Source organism: Salmo trutta, chromosome 1, assembly GCF_901001165.1.
Source record: "Salmo trutta chromosome 1, fSalTru1.1, whole genome shotgun sequence".
NCBI classification, from domain to species: domain Eukaryota; kingdom Metazoa; phylum Chordata; class Actinopteri; order Salmoniformes; family Salmonidae; genus Salmo; species Salmo trutta.
The window spans coordinates 18,629,058-18,651,213 of NC_042957.1; the positions used below are offsets into that span (position 1 = coordinate 18,629,058).

Here is a 22,156-nt window from a genome sequence, read left to right on the forward strand (position 1 = left end):
TTGGTGTCCACATCACCAACAAACTATCATGGTCCAAACACAATAAGACAGTCGTGAAGAGGGCACGACAAAACCTATTCCCACTCAAGAGACTGAAAAGATTTGGCATAGGTCCTCAGATCCTCAAAAAGTTCTACAGCTGCACCATCGAGAGCATCCTGACTGGTTGCATCACTGCCTGGTATGGCAACTGCTCGGCCTCCGACCCTCCGACCGCAAGGCACTACAGAGGGTAGTGTGTATGGCCCAGTACGTCACTGGGGCCAAGCTTCCTGCCATCCAGGACCTCTATAGCAGGTGGTGTCAGAGGAAGGCCCTAAAATTTTCAAAGACTCCAGCCACCCTAGTCATAGACAGTTCTCTCTGCTGCCGCACGGCAAAAAGTGACCAAAACATCAGCCAGGAAGCATAGGAACTGAGAAGTGGTCTGTGGTCCCCACCTGCAGAACCACTCCTTTATTGGGGGTGTCTTGCTAATTGCCTATAATTTCCACCTGTTGTCTATTCCATTTGTACAACAGCATGTGAAATTTATTGTCAATCAGTGTTGCTTCCTAAGTGGACAGTTTGATTTCTCAGAAGTGTGATTGACTTAGAGTTACATTGTGTTGTTTAAGTGTTCCCTATATTTTTTTGAGCAGTGTATATTCCCATTTTAAACAGATTCTTACACTGAAAAGGTATTTTCTAAATTAGATTCAAATATCCATGTGACGTTGTTACATTCAAAAGATATACCATGACATTTCTAATTATTAATTAAATAAAACAAAAACCTTTCCAATGTAGTTATGACAAGCATGGTGCACCATATAAAAAAAGGTAGCCTTCACTTGTGTAGCTTGTTGTTTATCTTGGCCAAAAAGGCTCAAGATAAATGTGTAGCAAGTGGAGTGAGAGTTCACTAATGCAAGACTGAATCAAATCTTAGTGAAATGAGAAGGAGTAGGCTATAACATGCAACCAACCAGTATAGCTGTTGTTTTATCTAAATGGGGTTGGGGAGAAAGCACAGCATGTGGCCTCAATTAGCCTGGCTAGCTATAGCTGGCTGGCTTTGCTATTTAGCTAGCTTCTCTAGGCTACTCCAGTCAAGACAGGCACTGTTATATGGGATGATAAATAACATTGTGGTTGCTCAAGTTAGCTATTCTTGGCTGTAGCCGAGTCGCCTTGGCATCTCTCCTTCCGTCTGCTCGCTACACACACATGTATTTCGAATATGCAACAACAATTCAGGATACTATTCGAACAGTGAAATTGTTTAAAACCCCCCATCCCTAATTAATAGTGAAGTTTAGATCATCTCAGAACAGCAAGGCAGAGACTGAACCTGAGGATTTCTGCTGAGCTACCATAGATTTAGATTTATATATAGTACATCTCCAGACTGTGCTGCTCATCATTATTATGATAGGACTAAACCATTATGGGATGTTATATAGTAATTGGTTTTGCTTCTGTATCGACCGGCTGGCATGCTGAGGGGTCTAGACTGGAGAGAGGAGCTAAGGGTTAGGAGATCAGCTAAACGTTGAAGTGGACTGAAGAGGAAAGATTCTTTTCTACCAGATGATAAAACATTATGTTCTTGTTTTAATTGTGCAACAGTGGTGCAGTCAGCATGTAGGGACCCATAAAGACTAGGCTGCTTACTCAACACATTTCACTGAAAGCAGGGTAAGGAACATAAGGACAGATAGACGATTACCTCCAAGAGGAGGAGGGAGGGAGGGATTTCTGGTATGTTTTTTCACTCCTTCAAACGCTTTGCCGAGTTGTGACTAAGTTGGGGGGGGGGGGGGGGGGGGGGATTGTATGCAACGAACAAATGTTTACAGGCAGTTGTCTGGCTACTGACCCAACACCAATTCATGACCCGCACACACACACACACTACAATAATCAGGGAACGTTTCTAAATGCATGCAACCTCTATTTTATGGTCACGTAACAGTGATGGCACACACTACTTTGGATAACTGCAATCAAAAGAGTGCATGATTGAAATTGTACTAAATATGTAAGTAAATACACATTTAACATATGTGTAAAGTGACTGTGATAAGGCCACCTACAAACCACGGAGGCCCTTGATTCATTACTAGTGTATTGTAAAATATACTAAAGAAAAATATAAAACGCAACATGTTAATTCGGCTTCATGTTTCATGAGCTGAAATAAAAAGATCCCAGAAATGTTCCATATGCACAAAAAACGTCTTTCTCTCAAATGTTGTGCACAAATTTGTTAACATCCCTGTTAGTGAGGATTGGATGGATTATCAAGAAGCTGATTAAACAGCATGATCATTGCACAGGTGCACCTTGTGCTAGGGACAATAAAAGGCCACACTAAAATGTGCAGTTTGTCACACAACACAATGTTGTCGCAAGATTGCGGGAGCGTGCAATTGGCATGCTGACTGCAGGAATGTCCACCAGAGTTGTTGCCAATCAATTTTGAATTCAGACTGTAAAGCAACAACATGTGGAATATGTCAAGGGGTATGAATACTTTTGAAGTGATTTATTGTGGTATGGGGATGATGAATATGTGGAGCATGGACTGGGTACAACTTCAACAAGAGCTACTATCGTACACACTGGCACAGACCACAGTGAAATGACTAGTGTGTTTGTGCATGTCCAGACTGATAAACTCTGTTTACAGACAGATTACTGTGTACTTATTGTGGTATTGGTAAAGATACGTCTGTTGAGTAAGTGTTAGTATGCAGTTATCATGAAAGAGAATGATTTAATGTAGAAAAGAAGACCAAACACAGTTATAGACACACACACACACACACACACACACACACACACACACACACACACACACGAGAAGAGAATCGTTTTTTTCTCAGTTGTTGAAGTTCTACCATTAGCCCTCACCAGTAAATGGTGATTATACATTTTGCCGGCCCTTAAATTTCCTCAGAAATTGTGCTTCTCTGTCAGTATGACTAAGTATGATTACAATTTTGGTTAGTTTGTAACCTAAATAATGTTGTGTGTGTTACATGTTTTGGAGTGTTTTATGTTCTGAACCAGCTGTTCAGGCAGGCTTCAACAAGAAAGAAAAAGATGAGAAAAGAAGAGAAAGAGACTTACCTTGGCTACGAAACACTCTGCAATGGCCACAGGGTCCGAATTACACTTTTCCAGGTCATGAAGCAGATCTCTGTAAACCCCAAAAATGATCACATCAGCATATCAGTACTTTAACCACTTGCACACCACACACTTAATTCAATCATTGGCATACAAACTGAGAGTTACCTTGGTACACACTTATCAAACTGCTCCCCATCGCTCTTTGTTATAAACAACAAAAATGTTCAGGGACAAATATAACTTGGGACACAGTATTAGGTCCTAGGGTACTCTGCTTACAACAAAAAGTAACTTCTGTGAATTGAAATGGGTTGTGTGTGTGTGTCCCTAATTCTTATTGGTTGATGGATACATGGTCAACTGGTGTAGCCATTGTTACAAGTCTAGGGAATGAGGTCATTGTAACTGTAAGGAGTTTGTGTCAAACCAAACTCCCTCACTATGTGAATTCTCTCTAGGTTTTTCTCTCCCTCCCTGTGTTGCTGTATGTCTTTATGTGACAGCTGACAGTCTGAGTGACTAGGCTTCCAGCAGGCCTGGTGGTTTTGAACATACACTCCTCAGATGGACAAAACAACATGGACACATAATGTTGATTGGTCACTGGCCCCCCACACATCGACAGGTGAGACAAACTATCCTCATTCTGTAGATTCCTTGGATACTGCAGTCTGTATTTGTTTTGGGTGTGTGTGTGTATTTCTGTGTGTATTTCTGTGTGTGTGTATGTCTGTGTGCGTTTACCTATTGAAGTGGTAGATGTCTCGGATGTTCCCGAATAGAGAGCCTCTCTCCTCTGAGCTCAGTGCTAGGCAAGACTGGTTACTGATACACTCCAGGTAATCCTACAGAGAGAGAGAAAAAAATGTTTTTTGAGAAACAATGTATGTGACTTCATGCAATTGTACTTTTGACTTCTAAATTTATGGTTTTTGAAATACATTGCCAATTACAGAATATATTTCATGCCAATAAAGCATATTGAGTTAAGTGAAAGTGAGCGAGAGCAACAGACAGAGAGAGAGAGAGAGAGAGAGAGAAAACAAGAGGCAGCGACACAGACAGACAGACAGACAGACAGACAGACAGACAGACAGACAGACAGACAGACAGACAGACAGACAGACAGACAGACAGACAGACAGACAGACAGACAGACAGACAGACAGACAGACAGACAGACAGACAGAGAGAGAGAGACAGACAGAGAGAGAGAGAAAGAGAGCGTGGTCAGTTATGACACCCACATCAAAGTGTTTTGAGGAATATCTCATCAACAGTCATGCGAGAGGGACAGTATGACTGACATGCTCCCTGGCGTCATTCTACCAACCCCCCACCAACACGCACTCTGAACACACACACTATGAAAACACTCTCCACTTATAAATACACACAGCATCGTAAACACTTTGAGACCACATACACTTATCACACTTATTCAGCACACATTCAATCTGCTTTAGATGAAGAGCATTCCTGTCTAGTAAAACAACTGGGCCCACAGCCCACTTCTCCCTGACTTCAGTCCAGTCTTAACCTGTCTACTTAACTAGAGACTATTCAGTGGGTACTCCTCTTTGTCCAGATGGCTGTTTGACCAGCACAGCAAAATGTCTAAGGGCCTACAGTATTCACAGATGGACAGTGTCCAAAGCTAATAGGATAGGATACACTGGTGAGAGGCTTGTAGAGAACTGTTTAAGGAACTGAGGCTGTGTCTGTTCAGACAGTATCTTATCCCACCATCTAAGCCATCAGTCATGACATGTTCAGCTACCAATAGTGATTATATGCCTCAGCTTTCTCTCCACGCGTACACAGACACGGTAGCGCACGCACGCGCACACACACACGCACACGCACACACACACACACACACACACATACACACACACACACACACACACAGTCTATCCCTCATCTTGTTTCTCTTCTCGTCTCCGCTCATTGACAGATGGGATAAGTACATTCTCTCACACTGACACCATCTACAACTGAAGTCGGAAGGTTACATATACTTAGGTTGGAGTCAGTAAAACTCGTTTTTCAACCACTCCACAAACTTCTTGTTAACAAACTATAGTTTTGGCAAGTCGGTTCGGACATCTACTTTGTGCATGACACAAGTCATTTTTCCAACAGTTGTTTACAGACAGATTATTTCATTTATAATTCACTGTATCACAATTCCAGTGGGTCAGAAGTGTACATACACCAAGTTGACTGTGCCTTTAAACAGCTTGGAAAATTCCAGAAAATGAAGTCATGGCTTTAGAAGCTTCTGATAGGCTAATTGACATAATTTGAGTCAATTGGAGGTGTACCTGTGGATGTATTTCAAGGCCTACCTTCAAACTTAGTTCCTCTTTCCTTGACATCATGGGAAAATCAAAAGAAATTAGACAAGTCTGGCCGTCATAATGCTCAGTGAGGAGACGCATTCTGTCTCCTAGAGATGAACGTACTTTGATGCGAAAAGTGCAAATCAGAACAACAGCAAAGGACCTTGTGAAGATGCTGGAGGAAACAGGTACAAAAGTATCTATATCCACAGTAAAACGAGTCCGATATCGACATAACCTGAAAGGCCGCTCAGCAAGGAAGAAGCCACTGCTCCAAAACCACCATAAAAAAGCCAGACTACGGTTTGCAACTGCACATGGCGACAAAGGTCATACTTTTTGGAGGAATGTCCTCTGGTCTGATGAAACAAAAATAGAACTGTTTGGCCATAATGACCATCATTATGTTTGGAGGAAAAAGGGGGAGGCCTAAAAGCCGAAAAACACCATCCCAACCGTGAAGCACGGGAGTGGCAGAATCATGTTGTTGGGGTGCTTTGCTGCAGGAGGGACTGGTGCACTTCACAAAATAGATGGCATCATGAGGGAGGAAGATTATGTGGATATATTGAAGCAACATCTCAAGACATCAGTCAGGAAGTTAAAGCTTGGTTGCAAATGGGTCTTCCAAATGGACTATGATCCCAAACATACTTCCAAAGTTGTGGCAAAATGGCTTAAGGATAACAAAGTCAAGGTATTGGAGTGGCCATCACAAATACCTGACCTCAATCCTATAGGAAATTTGTGGGCAGAACTGAAATAGCATGTGCGAGCAAGGAGGCCTACAAACCTGACTCAGTTACACCAGCTCTGTCAGGAGGAATGGGCCACAATTCACCCAACTTATTGTGTGAAGCTTGTGGAAGCCTACCCAAAAGGTTTGACCAAAATTAAACAATTTAAAGGCAAAGCTACCAAATACTAATTGAATGTATGTAAACTTCTGACCCACTGGGAATGCGATGAAAGAAATAAAAGCTGAAATAAATAATTCACTCTATTATTCTGACATTTCACATTCTTAAAATAAAGTGGTGATCCTGACTGACCTAAAACAGGGAATTTTTACGAGGATTAAATGTCAGGAATTGTGAAAAACTGAGTTTAAATGTATTTGGCTAAGGTGCATGTAAACTTCCGACTTCAACTGTTTATCTGCAGGCTACACAAAGTAGCCAACCTGCGTCTCACCCCCCCTCCCTCTCTCTAACACACACAACACTCTTAGATTGTTTGCTGTTTGGTGAGGTCATCCTCTCCCAGAGGGGGAACTCTGACTGAACCATTGTGTAAAATAGAAGCAGGGGTCAAGGTTCTGATGTAAGAGGAGATAGTTTGGAGGATTTAGGGGTGAAAGGGCAGATATGGGGGTTTCAGGGCAATGGTTTAGGTCCAGGTTTGGAGGTAAGAGTTGGGTTAGAGATATGGCTTTAAGTTAGGATAATGGTGGTCGGCGGAGTCACGGTACGGGACCAGGGTTATGTTTAGGGTTGGGGTTGTTGGCCATGGTTAAGGTGTAAGGTGAGACTTTATTAGCCATGTGACCTGCCCTGACCCAGTCAATCAACACAGCCTAATCTGAGCCTGATCACACACACAAGTGTTAAACCCCACCCCTTCTGGTCCCCACAAGGATAGCAAAACCAAACACGCACATCTTGAAACACACACAATTCCAAAACACACGCACACACACCTCCAGCTATGATTCTCAAACATTTGAGACTCTATATAAACTGAATTTGAAGATTGCCCATGGTACACATTAAGACATACACACTTTCTCTCAATTTCTCTAAATCTAACATACACCGACACCCAGTCTCCTGACTCCAACGCCCACATGAAAACCAGTTCACTAGGACATGCCAACTCCTCCATATTCCATTTCTGGAATCCCATAAGCCTCTGCTGAGAATTCCCAGAGGCGCTGTGATTTTTCCTGGTCAACATCGATGTGTCCCATGTCCGGGACTAGAGCAGGGGGAATGGGATAAAAGATGTTCCCCATGTCCGGGACTGGAGCAGGAGGAATGGGATGAAACATGTCCCATGTCCGAGACTGGAGCAGGAGGAATGGGATAAAAGATGTTCCCCATGTCCGGGACTGGAGCAGGAGGAATGGGATAAAAGATGTTCCCCATGTCCGGGACTGGAGCAGGGGGAATGGGATAAAAGATGTTCCCCATGTCCGAGACTGGAGCAGGGGGAATGGGATGAAACGTGTCCCATGTCCGGGACTGGAGCAGGAGGAATGGGATGAAACGTGTCCCATGTCCGGGACTGGAGCAGGAGGAATGGGTTTCTCCAGGTTTCTCTGTAAGTTCGTATGGAGAAGCCTGATATGCTGATTAAAACACAGTTATTCAGCTAGGGAAGGACAATCACAGTTTACAAACACACCATATATAGGGTGCATCTACCATGCACTACTCACATACAGTTACAGTGCATCTGGAACGTATTCCGACCCCTTGACTTTAAAAAAAAAAAAATTACATTACTGCCTTATTCTAAAATGTATTGAATAGTTTTTTTCACCTCATCAATTTACACACAATACCCCATAATGACAAAGCAAAAAAACTGTTTAGACATTTTTGCAAATGTATTAAAAATAAAAAACTGAAAAAGCACATTTGCATAAGTATTCAGACCCTTTACTCAGTACTTTGTTGAAGCACATCAGCCTTAAGTCTTCTTGTGTATGACGCTACAAGCTTGGCACACCTGTATTTGGACAGTTTCTCCCATTCTTCTCTGCAGAGCTTCTCAAGCTTGGTCAGGTTGGATGGGGAGCGTTGCTGCTCCGACACAATCCTGTCTCGGAGCTCTACGGACAATTCCTTCGACCTCATTGCTTGGCCTTCGACCCCATGGCTCTGACATGCACTGTCAACTGTGGGACCTTATATAGACAGGTGTGTGCCTTTCCAGATCCATGTCCAATCAATTGAGTTTACCACAAGTTGTAGAAACATCTCAAGGATGATCAATGGAAACAGGATGCACCTGAGCTCAATATCAAGTCTCATAGCAAAGGGTCTGAACACTTATGCAAATAAGGTATCTGTTTTGATTTGTAATACATTTGCAAACATTTCTAAAAACCTGTTTTCACTTTGTCATTATGGGGTATTGTGTGTAGATTGATGATGGGATGCACTGTACATATACATGCATCATGTGCCCCACACACAAACCACTGCACACATCAATGCACATACCAATACAAACACACTGCTTGTGCAGGCCACATCACCGTCCGTCGTTGACAGATGGAGCGCAGGTGAGCCCACAGGAGTCTGGTTAAATATTTGTGTTTGGGCCGTCACCCCCTCTAACCCTGCGGAAAGCACCACGCAAGGGATTCTGGGTAACGGGTGGAGGGTGACAGCTCTGATGCCGAGTGGCCACGGTGGATAGTAGCACTATACTGTACATTGGTGGTGGTGGTGAATATGATGGTGAATGAGTGCGATGTGTTACACCCACTTAATGTGAAGTGATATGGGACCTGCTGACAAGCGCTAGATATAGAAGGGCAGTCTGCTCTGAATGTAATCCACTGATGATGAATAGCATAAGTGTTGGAAGTCTTGACAGAGATTGACATTAATAAGGGGGGAGAAAGGGATAAATTATGGTTCTGTCTAAAAGTGTAGTGGAAGAGTGGGTGTCCGGCCGCATAGATCTGATAAGGGGGTCTTGTTGACTAGTTGAGTTAGGGGGTCCAGGTCTAAGGGGAGTCTACGTCTTTAAAGTGAGCTCTGCTCAGTGTTTAGCTAACCTACTTTAGAAATTGTTATTGCAGCTCTAAATCCCTCTTCCTACAGCACCGCTCTCCCATTCCTATTCTCCTCACCCTGAACGGAGCGAGGAGGGACATCCATCTTGGTCCCTGTGACAGGGTGGGAGGGGTGAGGAAACGGTTTCTCCGACAACTAACTCACCCACCCCCTCTCTCTCTTTCTGAAAGGACCAGTTTCCTGCTGGTTGGGACCTCTGATGACAATTATTCCGCCCAAATCAACTTCTCCTGTATATGGGTGTTGTCTATGAACACTCTATGGACACTCATCTTGACCCCCGTTCTTTCTTACACAGGTCCTGACTGGTATGATGCTGTTCAGTAATATACTACTATCTGTCCATCTCTGTTCATCTCCGGTCCTCCAACAGTCCCAACAGGGTTTCATCTCCGGTCCTCCAGCAGTCCCAACAAGGTTTCAACTCCGGTCCTCCAACAGTCCCAACAGGGTTTCATCTCCGGTCCTCCAGCAGTCCCAACAGGGTTTCATCTCCGGTCCTCCAACAGTCCCAACAGGGTTTCATCTCCGGTCCTCCAACAGTCCCAACAGGGTATCATCTCCGGTCCTCCAACAGTCCCAACAGGGTTTCATCTCCGGTCCTCCAACAGTCCCAACAGGGTATCATCTCCGGTCCTCCAACAGTCCCAACAGGGTTTCATCTCCAGTCCTCCAGCAGTCCCAACAGGGTTTCATCTCCAGTCCTCCAACAGTCCCAACAGGGTTTAATCTCCAGTCCTCCAACAGTCCCAACAGGGTTTCATCTCCGGTCCTCCAACAGTCCCAACATAACACATTGTTGTTGTAGCCCTGGGCAAACTCACCTGATTCAACTCACTGAGGGCTTGATGATTAGTTGACAAGTTGAATCAGGTGTGCTTGTCTGGGGCTACAACAACAATATGTATTGTTGGGGGTACTGGAGGACTGGAGTAGGGAAACACTGCATGCGCTGTCCTACTGTTTGCATCTCACCTAACAGTCTGAAAATATACCCCTGTGCTGTATGTAGGTGCAGTAATAGCTGGTGTCTCCCCAGTGGTGTTGTGTGGTACCATGTTCCTCACAGTACTGGACAGACTCCTGTAAGAAGGATAAGTACTATGTATGTGTCTCCCCAGTGGTGCTGTGTGGTACCATGCTCCTTACCTGTACGATGCTCTGCAGGTCCAGTACGTAGGTCCTCTCAGTGTCCATTATCTCCTGAACCACCCTGTCCACATACTGCACCCTGGGCCCCGGGGAGCTCCTCTCCCCAGCCTTGGTGTCTGACTGGGGGGTCTGGGCAGACACCAGTCTAACAGTCCCTTTTCCTGCATCTGTTCCTCCAATATTCCTCTCCTCCTCATCCCCACATCCCAGCTGCCTGGCTGGAACCAGCTCCAACCGGATTGCCCCGGAGTCCCGGTCAGGAGCGGGGTGACAGTGAGGGGAGGGGCCTAAGGTGGAGCGGCTGCCCAGTGAGCAGTGGCTGTCCCTGGAGGAGGCGGAGGAAGAGGTGGAGCCGTAGCTGATTGGGCGCTCAGCACTGTCTGGGGAGGAGTCCATGCTGTGGGCGGAGCAGTAGCGTAGAGGGGTGTGGTGGATGTCGGTGTGGCGAAAGCGGCCCGGAACGCCCACTGAGCTCAGGACCGAGCCGGCATCCGGAATCTCTGGGAGAGGAGGGAGGGCATCCGTGTAATCGTCTGAAAGAAGGAGGCGAGAGAGGGAGAGAAAAGGAAGTGTGAGAACTGAGACCTTTATCCTTGTCCTCTTATCAAGTTCAGAGTAAACATTGTTAATACTCACAAAACAGGAAGATGCTTAAACGCCTCAACCATCCTAATAAAAAAACAAAAAGTGAACCCCTTTATGTTCCCACAGTGTCCCTATCTGGATTCCAAGTGGCAAGCTTGCCAGGCCACAGTTTAACTAGACACTGGAAGCCACTCTCTCGCTCGTCTATCTCTCTCTCTCTCTCTTTTGTCTGTCTCTTGCTGTGTGCCTCTCTCGCTGTGTGCCTCTCTCGCTGTCTCTCTCAGCAGAAAGGCCAAAGTAGAAAACCCACACCTTGTTCATGTCCCCTGATCGGTTTAGGATTCCAACTGAAAAATGGGCCATACCACAGGCGTGAGAGTGTGGTGTCCAGCCTAACTGAAACTGACCACAACCATGTCCTCAACTCACACCATGGCCAGAAGGCTTTGAACACACACAAAAATAAGCACTCTACCAAGCCATGATGACCACACTAAGTAATTTACAGAGAGACACCAGAGAGAGAGACAGAGAGAGAGAGTGAGTAAGTGAAATAGGTATGAATCCCAAACCACCGCCTCGCCCCTACCAACTCGCCCTTGAGGGCCCTCTTATCACGTGTTGCTGACGAACATGAAATTCAAATGAACAAATCCTCTGTCATTTTACAAAATATAAACCTCAGTTACAGTTAAACATTTAATTTGGGAGGTATTTCATATTTTACATGTGTCAAGTCTCACCATCAGACATAAACAAATGCATGTGTCATATAAATTGGCACGCCGCTCCAATGTTTTGGGTGAAATTGCGCAAACTCAACAATAACGCGGTGCCTTATGGGATTCCAATTCGCTATGAAGTCGGCAGCATTAAAGGCTCAGTTGAAGTAACTGACGGTGGGGCTAATTAGCCCCTACACCCTAGATAATTTTCACTCCCTCAGCTTTGGGACACTTGTGCAAATGGCGCAAATGGAGGGCCAAGGGGGTGATTTTACAGTACTCTACTTTTCTTTACTGTTCTGTACTGTTTTCTACTGTACTGTACATCTTGCAAAACAAACGTCTATGATTGGTTCAGATTTGGTCTTGCCATGGCGGACTGACCAAATTGAAACAATTTTTCAAAGTCCATGGATGTCCGTTGTTGGTTGGTGCTCAGTGGTTGAGGATGCTTGTTACAGTAAATGGAAAGAGGTTAGGTGGTAGGAGTCAGTAAGAGCTGGGAGAGGTGACATTACATGGAGAGAGAAGAGAGAGAGAGCATGATTGTCCAGACTGTGAAAACTTCCATTGTAGCCAAATCAATTTCAGTAATTCCGACATGGTAACAGAAGTTACCAGAGTTTTACCAGAGTTTTAATCAAACTTGATATCAGTAAAAAAAAAATGTAAAAAAAAATGATACAACTAATTAGCAGGTCTATACCTGTACTTGTTATGTGGGTTTTTGGTAAGGGAATTAATGATTTGCCTTAAACTTACAGAAGGCAAATCATTCCTCCAAAACTAAATATAAGTGTTGATCTTAGTTGTGTTTTGATGTATTTCTAATACCTTTTAAGACTTTTCTGGTAGATGTTTCCTAAGACCCCTTTTCCATCTTATTCAACATTTTTGGGATGGAAAATGGTTGAAAAATGTATACAGTGCATTCGGAAAGTATTCAGACCCCTTGACTTTTTCCACATTTTGTTATATTATATCCTTATTCTAAAAGTGATTAAAAGTTTTTTTCCCTCATCAATCTACACACACCACCCCATAATGACTAAGCAAAAAACGTTACCATTCTTGCAAATGTATAAAAAATAAATAATGAAATAATGAAATAAATAATGAAATATCACATTTACATAAATATTCGCACCCTTTACTCAGTACTTTGTTGAAGCACCTTTGGCAGCGATTAAAGCCTCGAGTCTTCTTGGGTATGACGCTACAAGCTTGGCACACCTGTATTTGGGGAGTTTTTACCATTCCTCTCTGCAGATCCTCTCAAGCTCTGTCAGGTTGGATGGGGAGGATTGCTGCGCAGCTATTTTCAGGTCTATCCAGATATGTTAAAACCGGGTTCAAGTCCGGGCTCTGGCTGGGTCACTCAAGGACATTCAGAGACTTGTGCCGAAGCCACTCCTGTGTTGTCTTGGTTGTGTGCTTAGGGTCATTGTCCTAAGGTCCTGAACACTCTGGAGCAGGTTTTCATCAAGGATCTCTCTGTACTTTGCTCAGTTCACCTTTCCCTCGATCCTGACTAGTCTCCCAGTCCCTGCTACTGAAAAACATCCCCACAACATGATGCTTCCACCACCATGCTTCACCACCGTAGGGATGGTGCCAGGTTTCCTTCAGACGTGATGCTTGGCATTCAGGCCAAAGATTTCAATCTTGTTTTCACATTAGACCAGAGCATCTTGTTTCTCATGGTCTGAGATTCCTTTAGGTGCCTTTTGGCAAACTCCAAGCAGGCTGTCATGTGCCTTTTACTGAGGAGTGTTTGGAACACTCCTGTGCCTTTTACTGAGGAGAGTTTGGAACCTTCAAGACTCTTCCTGGAGCTGGCCGCCCGGCCAAACTGAGCAATCGGGGGAGAAGGGAAACACACACAAAGGCCTGATTGGTGCTGCAGAGATGGGAGAACCTTCCAGAAAGACAACCATCTCCACAGAGGAACTCTGGAGCTCTGTCAGAGTGACCATCAGGTTTTTGGTCACCTCTCTGACCAAAGCCCTTCTCCCCCGATTGCTCAGTTTGGCCGGGCGGCCAGCTCTAGGAAGAGTCTTGGAGGTTCCAAACTTCTTCCATTTAAGAATGATGGAGGCCACTGTATTCTTGGGGACCTTCAATGCGGCAGACAAGTTTTGATACCCTTCCCCAGATCTGTGCCTTGACACAATCCTGTCTCGGAGCTCTACAGACAATTCCTTGGACCTCATGGTTTGGTTTTTGCTCTGACATGCACTGTCAACTGTGGGACTTATGTAATGTGCATTCTCCCTACTTCCACTCATGCTACAACCAGAACTGCAGCTGCAATGAATGAGTATAGTAAAGTAAACTTATTAGCAGCTTGTGTCTAATATCAAGGAATATTTCACTTTCTCTGGTCATAGGAGAAACAACATGAATTGGTGCATGAGGCAGAAATAATGCAGTGACTTGAGTTTCACCATCAGCTGGGAGACTGTGTCCCCTTTTCTCAGCAGAGGGAGAGCGAGCAGAGAGATGGTGAGTCAGGTGAGAGGCAACCTCAACGCTTCTCCACTCCACGGTACTTACACCCATGAGATTGGAAGAACTCGCAGTGTGTTTCGTGTGTGTGTTTCTTACATGCATTTGGTTTATCACCCCTGAGATAAGGCTAACTGAGCTAATGGTTTTAGTGGGACTCCTTATAGCCATTAGAGCTATTAGACATGGGCCAGCAACATTCACACAAAGAAACCATGTGTTTCTACCCCTAGTGAAAACCAAACAACAGACGAAGACTTACTTACTTCTGTTTACCCAGCCCTTCCCCTGCACCTACCAGACCCCCTGTTCGGGACACACCTAACCTGTTACACGCGCGCTTGCACACTGCACACCCAAACTCTGTGTGAGTAACAGTGGTAAAATGTGACTAGAACAAGTAGAGAGAGTGAGTGAGGTGGGCAGGGGGGTTGGGGTTATCTTCAGCCCAGATTATGTTCAACCTGATCTGTGTAAATTATCTCTAATTACAGGCCTAAAGCCTCAGAGTTGGTACTGTTTCTCCAGTTGCGTGTGCATGTCTAAGTCTATGTGTCTAAGTCTGTGTGTCTGTGTCTGTGTGTCTGTGTGTGTGTGTTTAAGGATTAGACTGGGTTTTAGTGCTGCGAGCTCTACCTTTCCTGACAGAACAGCAACACAGTGAACCAGTGGCTCTCAGAGTCTGGCTTACATTTAGGCTAACTCAATAAGAACACAAAGCCCAGGCCTACATTTTTTTGCAAATTTATTGAAAATGAAAGAGAAATATCTCATTTACATAAGTATTCACACCCCTGAGTCAATACATGTTAGAATCACGTTTGGCAGCGATTACAGCTGTGAGTCTTTCTGGGAAAGTCTCTAAGAGCTGTGCACACCTGAATTGTACAATATAACACATATGGAATCATGTAGTAACCAAAAGAAAGTGTTAAACAATTCAAAATATATTTTATGAGATTCTTCAAATAGCCACCCTTTGCCATGATGATAGCTTTGCACACTCTTGGCATTCTCTCAACCAGCTTCATGAGGTAGTCACCTGGAATGCATTTCAATTAACAGGTGTAATTTGTGGAATTTCTTTCCTTCGTAATGCGTTTGAGCCAATCAGTTGTGTTGTGACAGGGTAGGGGGTATACAGAAGATGGCCCTATTTGGTAAAAGACAAAGTTCATATTATGGCTGTGGCAAGAACAGCTCAAATAAGCAAAGAGAATACGACAGTCCATCATTACTTTAAGACATGAAGGTTAGTCAATATGGAACATTGCGTGAACTTTGAAAGTTTCTTCAAGTGCAGTCACAAAAACCATTAAGCGCTATGATGAAACTGGCTCTCATGAGGACCGCCACAGGAAAGGAAGATCCAGAGTTACCTCTGCTGCAGAGGATAAGTTCATTAGAGGTACCAGCCTCAGAAATTTCAGCACAAATAAATGCTTCACTGAGTTCAAGTAAGACATCTCAATATCAACTGTTCAGAGGAGACAACGTAAATCAGGTCTTCGTTGTCGTATTGCTGCAAAGAAACCCCTACTAAAGGACAACAATAATAAGAAGAGACTTGCATGGGCCAAGAAACACGAGCAATGGACATAAGACCGGTGGAAATGTGTCCTTTGGTCTTGAGTCCAAATTGGAGATTTTTGGTTCCAACCACCGCCTTTGTGAAATGCAGTGTGGGTGAACGGATGATCTCCGCATGTGTATTTCCCACCATAAAGCATGGAGGAGGTTGTGTGATAGTGTGGGGGTGCTTTGCTAGTGACACTGTCTGTGATTTATTTAGAATTCAAGCCAAACTTAACTAGCATGGCTACCACAGCATTCTGCAGCGATACGCCATCCCATCTGTTTTTTTAGCTTAGTGGGACTATCATTTGTTTTTCAACAGGACAATGACCCAACACACCTCCAGACTGTGTAAGGGCTATTTGACCAGGAAGGAGAGTGATGGAGTGCTGCATCAGATGACCTGGCCTCCACAATCCCCAGACATCAACCCAATTGAGATGGTTTGGGATGAGTTGGACCGCAGAGTGAAGGAAAATGATCAGCATATGTGGGAACTCCTTCAAGACTGTTGAAAAAAGCATTCCAGGTGAAGCTTGTTGAGAGAATGCCAAGAGTGTGCAAAGCTGTCATCAAGGCAAAAGGTGGCTGTTTAACACTTTTTTTTAACTACATGATTCCATGTGTGTTATTTCATAGTTTGTCTTCACTATTATTTTACAATGTAGAAAATAGTAAAAAAAATAAAGAAAAACCCTTGAATGAGTAGGTGTTCTAAAACTTTTGACAGGCAGTGTATATTTGGCCTTGTGTTTTAGGTTACTGTCCTGCTGAAAGGTGAATTTGTCTCCCTGTGTCTGTTGGAAAGCATACTGAACCAGGTTTTCCTCTAGGATTTAACCTGTGCTTAGCTTTATTAAATGCATTTTTATCTATATAAACCCCATAGTCCTTGCCGATGACAAGCATACCCATAACCTGATGCAGCCGCCACCATGCTTGAAAATATGAAGAGTGGTACTCAGTGATGTGTTGTGTTATATTTGCCCGAAACATAGCACTTTGTATTCACAACAAAGTTAATTTCTTTTCAGTTTTACTTTAGTCCCTTATTGCAAACAGGACGCATATTTTGGAATAGTTTTATTCTGTACAGGTTTCCTTCTTTTCACATTTAGGAAAAGTTTTATTCTGTACAGGCTTCCTTCTTTTCACTCTGTCAATTAGGTTAGTATTGTGGAGTAACTACAATGTTGTTGATCCATCCTCATTGTTCTCCTATCACAGCCATTAAACTCTGTAACTGTTTTAAAATCACCATTGGCCTTAAGTTGAAATCCCCGAGTGGTTTCCTCCCGCTCAGGCAACTGAGTTAGGAAGGACACCTGTATCTTTGTAGTGATTGGGTGTATTGATAGACCATCCAAAATGTAATGAATAACTTCACCATGCTCAAAGAGATATTCAATGTCTGCTTTGTATTTTATTTCAACCCATCTACCAATAGGTGCCCTTCTTTGCAAGGCATTGGAAAACCTCCCTGGTCTTTGTGGTTGAATCTGTGTTTGAAATTCACTGCTCGACTGAGGGACGTTACAGATAATCGTGTGTGTGTGTGGGGTACAGAGATAAGGTAGTCATTCAAAAATCCTGTTAATCACTATTGTTGCACACAGTTAGTCCATATTATGTGACTTGTTAAGCAAATGTTTACTCTTGAACTTATTTAGGCTTGCCATAACAAAGGGGTTGAATACTTATTGACTCAAGACATTTCAGCTTTAAATTAGTTTGTTGAAATTTCTAAAATACATAATTCTACTTTGACATTATGGGGTATTGTGTGTAGGCCAGTGACACAAAATCTCAATTTAATCCATTTCAAATTCAGGCTGTAACACAACAAAATGTGGACAAAGTCAAGGGGTGTGAATACTTTCTGAAGGCACTGTTACAAGTCTACTTCAGTCACACACTTTATGGCCAGCTGAAGTGCCCTTCACCCGGGAGAGGTCAACAAACAACCGTGAGATCTGTGATTCCCCATCATTCAGAATCTTCACAGCCTCATGTGCTCCATCAACAAGTGGTGAAGCTTCATAACACATAGCACAATGAAACTTAATGTTATAGCATAATATACATTTAGTTCATCTCAATAGACCCTATATACACAATATATTTACTCTATTGCACATCATCCTGTAAAATGCCTCATTTCTTCATACTGTATATACAGGCACAATTCATAACGTAGCTTAGTGTGTTCATAGTGTAGTCCATAGTTTTTTGCTGTGTGTTGTGTACATACTGGATTGTGTTGATTCTGTGTCTCTATCTTGTCAGTATATTCTGTTTGTCTGTCCATATATTCTGTTTGTTTACTGTCTGTATATTCTGTTTACTGTCTGTCCGTATATTCTGTTTGTTTACTGTCAGTATATTCTGTTTGTCTGTCCATATATTCTGTTTGTTTACTGTCTGTCCATATATTCTGTTTGTTTACTGTCTGTCCGTATATTCTGTTTGTTTACTGTCTGTATATTCTGTTTACTGTCTGTCCGTATATTCTGTTTGTTTACTGTCTGTATATTCTGTTTACTGTCTGTCCGTATATTCTGTTTGTTTACTGTCTGTATATTCTGTTTACTGTCTGTCCATATATTCTGTTTGTTTACTGTCTGTCCATATATTCTGTTTGTTTACTGTCTGTCCATATATTCTGTTTGTTTACTGTCTGTCCGTATATTCTGTTTGTTTACTGTCTGTATATTCTGTTTACTGTCTGTCCGTATATTCTGTTTGTTTACTGTCTGTATATTCTGTTTACTGTCTGTCCGTATATTCTGTTTGTTTACTGTCTGTATATTCTGTTTACTGTCTGTCCGTATATTCTGTTTGTTTACTGTCTGTATATTCTGTTTACTGTCTGTCCGTATATTCTGTTTGTTTACTGTCTGTATATTCTGTTTACTGTCTGTCCGTATATTCTGTTTGTTTACTGTCTGTATATTCTGTTTACTGTCTGTCCGTATATTCTGTTTGTTTACTGTCTGTATATTCTGTTTACTGTCTGTCCGTATATTCTGTTTGTTGTGGCAGCACCATTTCACGAGTCAAATTCCTGTACATGCAAATGTATTTGGCGAATATAGGTGATTCTGAAGGATGACTGACAGTCAGATGTCCTATGGCTGCTGTATGAGACTTATGTGCCTTCGTAGTCAGCAGATGACACAGATAGAATCAGGTCTGTATAGGGTGTATAGAGCAGCTGCAGCCCTCTATCTTTTCTATCTCTCCCTTTTCTCTCTCCCCCCTCTATCACAATACAGCCTGAGTCAGCTTCCATCCGTCAGATCTCTCACTACATAAAGGACCCCCCCAACACACACACACTCTATGCACACCTCATCCTCTCTACCTACCACCATGATCCCACCCGCCAAAATAACAAACATCCACAAGCAGCTCCCGCATTCATATCTAATCTATCAAATCTGTCTGAGCCCAAGGAAAGGAGAGAGAAAGAAAGTTAAGATGGAGAGACAAAATAGAGAAGAAAGAGGGGAAGGATAAAAAAGAAGAGGGAGAAATGGAGGGAGCCCTTCCCCCTTTCCCCAATACCCTTGTTGAGTGCTACTGCTTAGAGACTCAGTCTAAAACATGACGTAATTTAATTCAGCTCCATTCAGGACAATGGCCTGGCCTGTGAGCTCTAGACCTCCCCTACTTCTCCCTTGTTTTCTTTCTCCCCGTGTCCCTCTCCTCTTTTCTTCCTCACTTTTCTCACCCTCTTCCTTTCTCCATCTGACTTTTTCCCCCTCTCCCCATCTCTCACTCCCTCCCTCCATTCATTAATTCATTACTTTCCTCCTTCCTACCTCATTTCCCCCAACTCATAAATATAACTGTCACCTCTTCAGGTCTTCCATGTCAGTGATATCCATAGAGACATGATGTTTAGGAAGTCATATAATGGCTCCCCTAACAGCTTTGCCAAGTCCAACATTCCCTATAAGTAGCCCTGCAGATTCCAGAGGGATTCTGAGGGTCATTCCGAACCACTCCAAGCATATACTTTCCCATATTAAAATATACACACACGGCAGAGCATATATACTTACAGACTAGGGCACATAGAATGCAGAGAACATGAGTGGGCCAAGCCTAGTTCACTTTCTCAAATCTCTAGATGTTCACCCACACTAACAGTTCTCTTACACTGGTAAACAACATGTCAATCACAACTGTTACTTGAAATCTTAAGTCCATAAACTTTATATGAGCTATATGACAGATAAACAGTTCTGATATTGATATGAAGTGCTAAATGGGTGCTGTGGGAGCCGTAAGAGTGCCATGAACAGACCTCTCCTCTCATAGCTTGGTCATCAGAGGTTAAAGGGGATTTCACCCGGATCTTATCAAGGTGAATCCACGATGTGCTGTCCTATCATACCAAGGAGTCAGTCTATACATAGAGCTACTATATATATAGAACGGGACAACAGAGAAAGTAGAGAGAATCTGGGACTGGGTTCTTAATCAAGTCAGAATAAATTCCAGCCCTTCTCTCACCAAGGGGCCAAATGTGGTTTCTTCACCCCAGAGAGGAGCACCTCTGACTGGGCAGGGTCTGACCACACATTCCCCTTCCATCAACCTTGTGTGTTCTTGTTTTCCGCATGGACAATAGAGAAGAACAACAGTGCCAACTGGTAGCAGTGTCTATGCCACACAATTGTTTACTGCCCTCTACTCATTGCACTAAATCTGTGGTGACAGTCAATCATAATGGATGGTGTCTGACATGTCTGCAATAACAGAGTTAAACACAAACAAAAACAAGTAACAACAACATCCAAGTACAAATAGTGGAGTGTGTGGAGTGTGTATTGGGCCTGGGAGGAGGGGCAGAGGACACTCATAGGGACATGAGTAGCTGTAATAGGCCAAAGGCGTTGCCGTGAGTTTACAGCAGTCTCTCCGCCTTTGCAACGTTATGGTAACAGTTTTAAATGTGATTAAATCAGATAAGGACTAACCCAAGAGGGAGAGAACACGAGACAGAGAAAAAAAGAGTAAAAAAAAATCTGTCACAAATGCCACCCTTCCTTTCGTTCCCTCCTTTTCCCCCCACTGTTTGGAGTCCTCTCTTGAAAGTTTAACTTAGTGTTGCACTATTAGACTTATCTACAACCTATCAGGATATTTAGGCTAGTATGGATCTAATAAACACCTCGGAGTGGATCCACTCTTCTCTCTCTGGCTCTGAAATATTGTCCTCCAAGTGTCTCTCTCTCTCTCTCTGATAGAGATGCAGGGCTGATCTTCACCGACGTTTAACAACTTAAAGTGTCACTCAGGATTTCACACTGCAGCCCAATGAATGCAAAAGGAACTGAAGGAATAGAGAGAGTAGGAGAGAGAATACCCGACACACACCTGCCATGAGTGGGCCATACATTACAGAACAGACGTTAGACATAGAAAGAAAAAGAGAGCGGAAAAGAGAGATAGAGAGAATCATAGAGAACTTCAGAGATTGCATGTGTGTTCATGAACACTCGCATGCTTGTGTGTCAGAGTGGGTAAAAAAAAAGAACATTCCACACTTAATGCTTTGGCTCTGCATGAGCATGCTGCAACAACAACAACATCTGCACGACAGTATTTCAACCTGAAGAGGGCCTGTCATGACTAAACACTGGAGATGATACTGATCATAAACCACTGTCTCTCTGGCACAGAGACAACAAGGTAAACTCATTAGATCTCAGTACAGGCAGCCAAGCAAGCCATGCACGTGCACACACATATTGATGGTGGGTGGAAACACACACAAGGCTCAAATCAAAATCAAATCATGATTCCTGCTTACAAGAAAAAACTAAAAACAGGAAGTACAAGAATACGAAAGTGGTCCAATGAAGTGGATGCTAAGCTACAGGACTGGAATATGTTCCAGGTTTCACCCGATAATATTGAAGCATTTACAACATCAGTCACCGGCTTCATTAAGTGGTGTTGGAAGGGCCAGTAGGAGGCATTCTTTACAAAAAAAACGAAAGAAAAGAATATCCCAATGCCCCGGGGGCAGTGATTGGGGTCATTGCCGTGTGTAGAATGTAGTCTTTTGGTTGGATGTTAAAACGGGTGTCCTGACTCTCTGTGGTCACTAAATGATCCCATGGCACTTATTGTAAGTGTAATAAGGGTGTTAACCCTGGTGTCCTGGCTAAATTCTCAATCTGGCCCTCATATGATCACAGTCACCTAATCATCCCCAGCTTCGAATTTGGCTCATTCATCCCCTTCCTCTCCCCTGTAACTATTCCCCAGGTCGTTGTGGTAAATGAGAATGTGTTCAGTCAACTTACCTGGTTAAATA

At 43.3% G+C, this 22,156-nt stretch overlaps 1 protein-coding gene across 3 annotated transcripts in view; it reads right to left on the reverse strand.

Moving 5' to 3' along the window:
• Positions 1–22,156, reverse strand: part of LOC115175843 (pleckstrin homology domain-containing family G member 1) — a 118,024-nt gene that overhangs the window by 24,263 nt on the left and 71,605 nt on the right. For all 3 annotated transcript variants that reach the window (XM_029735440.1, XM_029735613.1, XM_029735528.1), the window contains exons 2-4: positions 10,427–10,962; positions 3,865–3,965; positions 3,118–3,187 (exon numbers count right to left, since the gene is read on the reverse strand). In XM_029735440.1, coding sequence (XP_029591300.1) covers positions 3,118–3,187; positions 3,865–3,965; positions 10,427–10,962 — 707 coding nt within the window. The remainder of the gene's footprint in view (positions 1–3,117; positions 3,188–3,864; positions 3,966–10,426; positions 10,963–22,156) is intronic.